Source organism: Tuber melanosporum (genome assembly GCF_000151645.1).
Source record: "Tuber melanosporum whole genome shotgun sequence assembly, scaffold_59, strain Mel28".
In the NCBI taxonomy this organism is placed as follows: domain Eukaryota; kingdom Fungi; phylum Ascomycota; class Pezizomycetes; order Pezizales; family Tuberaceae; genus Tuber; species Tuber melanosporum.
In genome coordinates, this window is record NW_003299105.1 from 2,213 (window position 1) to 8,758 (window position 6,546).

The 6,546-nt window shown below is 44.1% G+C and overlaps 1 protein-coding gene; it reads left to right on the top strand.

The window, feature by feature from the left end:
* Nucleotides 1-1,534: 1,534 nt before the first annotated feature.
* GSTUM_00009552001 (uncharacterized protein) lies at nt 1,535-3,665 on the top strand. XM_002840774.2 has 4 exons: nt 1,535-1,705; nt 1,782-2,070; nt 2,267-2,695; nt 2,747-3,665. The coding sequence occupies exons 1-4, from the start codon at nt 1,679-1,681 to the stop codon at nt 3,154-3,156; spliced, it is 1,155 nt and encodes a 384-aa protein (XP_002840820.1). The 5' UTR covers nt 1,535-1,678; the 3' UTR covers nt 3,157-3,665.
* Nucleotides 3,666-6,546: the final 2,881 nt, after the last annotated feature.

Here is a 6,546-nt window from a genome sequence, read left to right on the forward strand (position 1 = left end):
GGACGAATTCTCGGGTTATGTGAGCCTCAGATGACAAATCACCAAATTTCCCACTACCTTGACATTCCTCTCAGTACTGTTAAAAGCACATTTGCAAAGAGAGATCAAGAGGGCAAGGAGAATGAAGGTAGAGGAAGACATCTTAAAACTACCAAGTTGCAAGATGATGCTATGGTAGAGGAAGCTCTCAAAAATCGCCATACCAGCTACTCTGAGATTGCTGAGAGAGTGGCTCCCAATGTTCCTGCTAAGACTGTGAAGAGAAGACTTCTACAAAAGCTTCTTAAAAAGTGGATGGCACAAGAGAGGGTTCATTTGGATAAGGATCTAGCTCAAAAGAGATTGAAATGGGCATTAGCCCAGAGGAATTGGACAAGGCAGATGTGGAGAAGGAAAGCAATATGGGGGGATGAGGTAGCTGTGGAGAGGGGAGGAGGAAAGAGAAGAAAATGGGTATTTAGATAGCCAAAAGAAAAGTGGAATAAGGATTGTGTTGAACCTACTGCTAGGAAAGGAGAGAGAAAGATTAGTCAGATGATGACTGGTTGTTTCTATGGTCAAACTCATGGTCTTTTTTTACCTGTTTTTCCTGATCCTACTTCTGCTGGAGGTGGAGTGACTGGAAAGTCAATTATTGATGTTTATGATCAATATGACTTTCCAGGGATATAGGAGGATATCAAGGAGCATGTTGGAGAGGAAGAGGTATTTTTGATCATTGACAATGCTAAGACTCACTTGCCTTTCAGGAGATGGCTCAGGAGAAATGGAATTTCTCTGATGGAAATTCCTCCCTATTCACCAGACCTCAATCCAATTGAAAATGTTTGGTCTCTGGTGAAAGACAAGCTTCATAAGCACTATCCTGAGCTGTTTCTCCTGAAGGGCCCTGTCAATGAGATCAAAAAAATTATAGAGGAGGCTATCACTCATTGTTGGGAACTTCTGGACCCAAAGGTTTTTGATACTTTAGCAGGATCAATGGTGGATAGGGTGGAAGCAATTATTAAGGCTGATGGATGGTATACTAAATATTAATTTCTACTATGTATTTATATTTTTTAATTTTCTTTTGGGTTTTCATGATAGTGGGTTGGTGGGGGAGTGTGGTTGTCATCACCGAAGATTTTCCGGCCGTTAACAGCTAGTTAATTTTGTCCCTGGACAATAGCAGCTGTGGATTTGGGCTTTCACACTGCAGGTATAATAAGAAGCGCCCAACCGTAGACCCTTGAAAGTTTTCTCGCTCATTCTCCTCCTACTTTGGGTATCGTACCGGTATGATACTGTAGATTTAATTTTCCATCCCCGATAGACAAATTTGATAGCCACTCCTTATCTGCATTACCGGTACCGTGGTTGCCTCTATGATAGCTACATGTACGAGTACGAGTACAAGGGCTGACCTTACTCGTCCGGTGCGCATTGAAGTAATCGAGTTCTGATATGATACAAGTATCGTACTGTGCAGTACCACGCATGCTATTCGGCATCGGTTACCACCCAAACTTATCTTCGCTTGCGCACTGGGCCTATCCTCTGCCCCTCACCAATTCATCAATTCATCCAAGCCCGTCACTCTTCATCCACTCGATTCCTCCAATACTCATCCTTCTGGACGCAAAAACCACTGTATCTGGTGATTCCGCTTTGATAAGTGACTTTCTCTCCCCTAATCATGACTTTGGTGTCCTTTCCTCCAGAGGTAAGCTCCACAGCCACCTCTACTCCTATCTCTCCGCGACAAACGTTCCCACCGTATCTCTCTAAACCTTGACTAGGTACTAAAGCTCATCGCAAGCGAGCTCTCGGACATAGACCTCTGCAACTTCTGTCTTGTCTGCAGAATCTTCCGCAGCGTCGTTCAGGATGACCAGGTAGTTTGGCGGGCAAAGCTTCTAAGCATCTACGATGAACCCTCTTCTAAGGTCCCGGGCAAGCCTTACGACTGGAGACGTGTTTACCAATTGAGGCAACAAATAATTCCACGGGGCGTACTGCGCACGGAATTCGGGACTGGAAATTTATCGGATGCGGAGGTCTTGGATGTTATCTGGGATGTATTGCACGGTAGGCACAATCGGCTCTCATTTTTTATTCATCTATTCCGAATTGCGACTCTACCATATTAATATCTCTTCCTTTATTTTCTCTCCTCCAATCGAATGTTAACCGCCACATCTCCACCCGCTGATTTATTCATAAGTTCAGATTTTTGGTACCTCTATATTGGCATAATTGCTAATATTCCTTCTGGATTGGGTAGATGCCCGCGGATACAAGTCCGAGACCAAGGAGATTACCGGGAAGAATTTCAACATTCTAAATGCTTTAAAGCGCCCGGACCACACACTAGGGTTACTTGAGGGGCGGGGCAACAACTGTGCATTGGCTGCCGCTGTCGGTGTTTTGATGACGCCATTGCTTCAGCTTCCAGAAGAGAAAGATCTTCACGACCTGCACACAATGGTGTACAGCACGCCCGCAGTGAGTTTCGATGGATATCCTCAATTCCAGGTCATCTGGGCGCTTGCCAAGTACTTTATCTACCACATACACAAGGATTCTGGGTCGGATATGCTTTATCAAAAGCGTTTGATGCAACCGAATGAGTATCCCTCTTGGTGGGAAGGCAAGCTCAGTGATTATGTGGGACCCCGCCATAAAATACCGTCGAAGTGGTATGGAGCCTATGGTCTGTATCCCCCTTTCAAGGTATAATACTTAGCGCTGATCAAAACTCTAGCGTATGCGCAACGAACAATCCGTCCCCAACTACGGGACCTTTCCGACGGTCCGCTAGTAGATGTAACCCTCTCCATGACCAGCCACAATGAATTCCAAGGTTCAGGCTCCGACACCCAAACCTTTACAATAACCCATGGCAAGATATCTTCAACGAAGCCAGATCCGACGCTTAGATATAACGGCGTCTGGAAACATATCGAATTCCGGAAATATTACCACAGCCACCAATGGACATATGAGGGTGTAATGTTGCCGGGAAATAACATGATCCTCGGGCATTGGAGGCCTCCGGGGACACTCAACAGCCCGGATAATTTTAGGGGGAACAACGGCCCGTTCGTGCTCTGGGCTGTGCCGGAGGGATCTACAATTGCAGGACGGGACGACAGATTGGGGTTTCCAAGATAGCAATTGGCTAACCTTTTCTTTGGGCTCTCGCATCCTGCAATCAAATAAATGGGCGGTATATGAGCTACCTTGATCCCGAGCCTTAGCTATCACGATGTTGGCGGCAGGACTTGGGTAGCTCATGTGCGACCGGTCAAGACTTTACCCTTTGTGATCTGTTTCGGCACTGTTTTCTGAGGGTGGATGGTCGTGATATATTGACAGTGTATCCATGAAATGATAATTATGATTCAGGACAAATGCTTGTATTCCCTCTCTTTTTTTCTTTTTTTTCTTTTCCCTTGCGCTTTGTTTGTTGGTTGTGTTTTTGCTTGTGCCAATGTTAAGGGTGGGGGAGGGGATGGACTTTGTCGAGTGATGAACTATGAACGGAAATTTGGTGTGAGGGAGGAGCTGATATTGTGGATGCATTGCTTGAAATATTGTTTGTGAAATGTATCATAGTTGGGGGGTTTCGCTACGATGGATTTTTGCAAAACAATAAGAAAACTTGTATGTAGTACATCGAACGACAGATGCGGCTTTGCAGTAAGCTGTTCGAGTATCATAGTATGGCCGTTCACAAGAGGCTGCTACAAGTGCCCTAGGTGTAGTGATGCCTGCCTGCCGACACGCGGTGGGCAGATCGCCCTACTGGTACTCGAGTAGTGGTGGCTTCAGTGGAATCCATCAGAGAGTGTCTTATGCTACCGGTATCTATACTTGTACATCTGCTGCAGTCTTTCCCGCACCATTAATCCATCCACAGATCAAGGCCGTCAAGAAAAGGAAAGAGCCAACACAACACCTGCTTCCTCTACTCAAAGGCAAGGCCGATCCCACACCAGCAGGACATCACGAAACACGCCCTCCTACTTCCTGGCCACATACTTCTCATCTACCTCCCTCGCTACAAGAAACTGTTCAGCAATGCTAGCTTCATTCTAAGTCCAGCAATAACACGACAACCCCGCGGTGCTCGAGTAAGCGCCACCTCCCGTTGATACACAGACAGTTCCAAGATGCATACAGACCGAGGAATCACAGTTTCCGGACTAACTGTGCAGATTCCTATAGGTTACTTGCTCTTTAAAACAAATCAAGATCCTCCCCGCTTTCTGAATAACTAAGCAGAATCATCTGATAGATCTAGAAATGATAGTGCTTTGCTCTGTCGTGTTTAATTTTCCTTTCAAGGTTTTCTTTGGGCTTTTTAACTGCCAGGGGATACTTCCCGAATATGGTGGTTTACGCCTGGGGAAATGTTTTTACTAAGCTAGACTACAGGTATAGTGCAGGAACTTGCAATCAACCAAAAATCCCACAATGATTTCTGAAAACATCTGACCACAATCACATCTGTGAAAAGATATGGCTTTATAGAAGTACTTCAAAGTCTGGCACTCTTCACGGATATTGCCCTGATTGAGATCAGAAAGCGTAGAGCTAGAAAGAATTGCCTTCCGCTAACCATGAACCTCCCTTGTCATTACGGTATTTGGATCATTTTGGCCAAGCCCAACTATTTTGTGTGCGTTATGTAAGCAAGGTGGATCAATCATTGGATATGTCTACTCGGGCTGAGAAAAAGTATCCGGGTGAGACATGCCAAGCCCAAACTAGGATACTTTAGCACCCATACCATTTGGGACTGTCAGCTGTCAGTATTCTTTGTTCCGTCTCTAAAAATGAGTGTTTTTGTCAGTGTCATCAGGCTCTGTCCCAACTTTTGAGACCTGTCAGCTAATTAAGATTATGTAACCAGAATTGTATTATACCAGTATTATACTGTATACAGAATCTCGTTCCCAGTTCCCATCTATTCACTGATAATTTAACCTAAGTAGAGCTCTCACGATTCTCATTACAATCAACAGTAATTAGAAACCAAAGGAAAATGGTTTATTAACATGAAACATAAACACTTGGCCTGGAAGGCTTCCCATAAAATGAATATGGACTTGTGCTCCAGTAGTCCTTTCCCCAGTAGTAGTGGCACTCCCGTCTGGATGCCCTTGCACTACCTCTTCATCATCCTCACTCTCATCCTCCGTATCAGACTGTTCTGCCCATTGAATTCTTCTATTGCAGGAAGGTATGTTGATCTCGTAAATCCAGTAGGAAGACCACTACCCATATATCCACTACTAATATGCCCCTCATCATCTAAATGATCTCTGTTCTCCTGCATAGATAGCATATTGGTTGCAAGTGCCACTACCTCTAACGAGACATCTTCGCCATTATCATCCATATTATGATCAGCCCACAGGTCATTCTCTTCACACATAACTACCTCAGTAATGCCCATAACCCGCTTGTGCACTTCCTTACTCTCTACCAGTAAAGCCTGGATTGACTCTTTGCCAGTTATGCACTCCCAGGATAAATCATATTGCTTTATGCAGCAATTCTTCCATGAATTCTGAATGAGACCTGTCCGGGCAGGGTCTTGAAGATATCTTATAGTGGCAAGAACCCAAGTAGCAGTTTGGTTACACAATTCACCAATGTTGTCCATTATTCTAACACTTGCGGTAGCTCTACTATTGTTTAACTGAGCTTGCACAGTATCTTGAAAGTATTCTGCTGTGGCCAGGTTTATGTGATGCTTGTATACTTGCTGTAAGTCAACATCGCATGGCTGCAGAATTCCAGTGCATCCAGCTGGAACGAATAGAATAATCAGCTACTCATAGGTAGCTTTGAGCCAGTCAAGTAGTGCAGTACTCTTGTGAACCTTTAAACAATCGAAATATACAATCATTTTTGCATTTGCTTGAAGCCCATGCTTGGTTATCATCCGATCGTGATATGGCTTAATGAGTTCTTCGAAGTAGAACATTATCATAGCTAAGGAACTCCAATGGTTTTTAGGACTGAAGGAGAACAAGTGACCGTCATTCTCTGTTTGAGCTCGAAACTGTAGAGCAGACTGAGATCGTACAGTCTTTCCAGCCCAGACTGACTGGGTAGGTAACATTCCGCCATCATTTGAGGTTGTAATTAAGGAAGTAAAGGCGTACTTTTTTTCCTTACTGTAAAGCTCAACTTGCTTAGATCCACATGGATTATAGGTGTGATCTGACCCAGTCAGCATAAGGATAACTCCAGTTTGATTGCAATTGACTATCAGACTCTGATGAATGTTCTCTGTATAAACTGTAAAGACTAATCGAGAAAGGCTTCAAAGCATTTTTGCTCCAAGGTAAGCAGAAGTTTTTGGCTTGCTTTCGTACTTGCATGATAGTTCCATTTAAGTGTCCCACTCAGATATCTCTGCACAATACTCAATGAGATCTTAAATGTTGCTCCAGTCTGCCAATTCTGTATAGTTTCTAACATTTCCGGATTCATTTGACAGATTATCCCAATAATCACATTGCAAGTAACCGGTACATTTACAGAAAG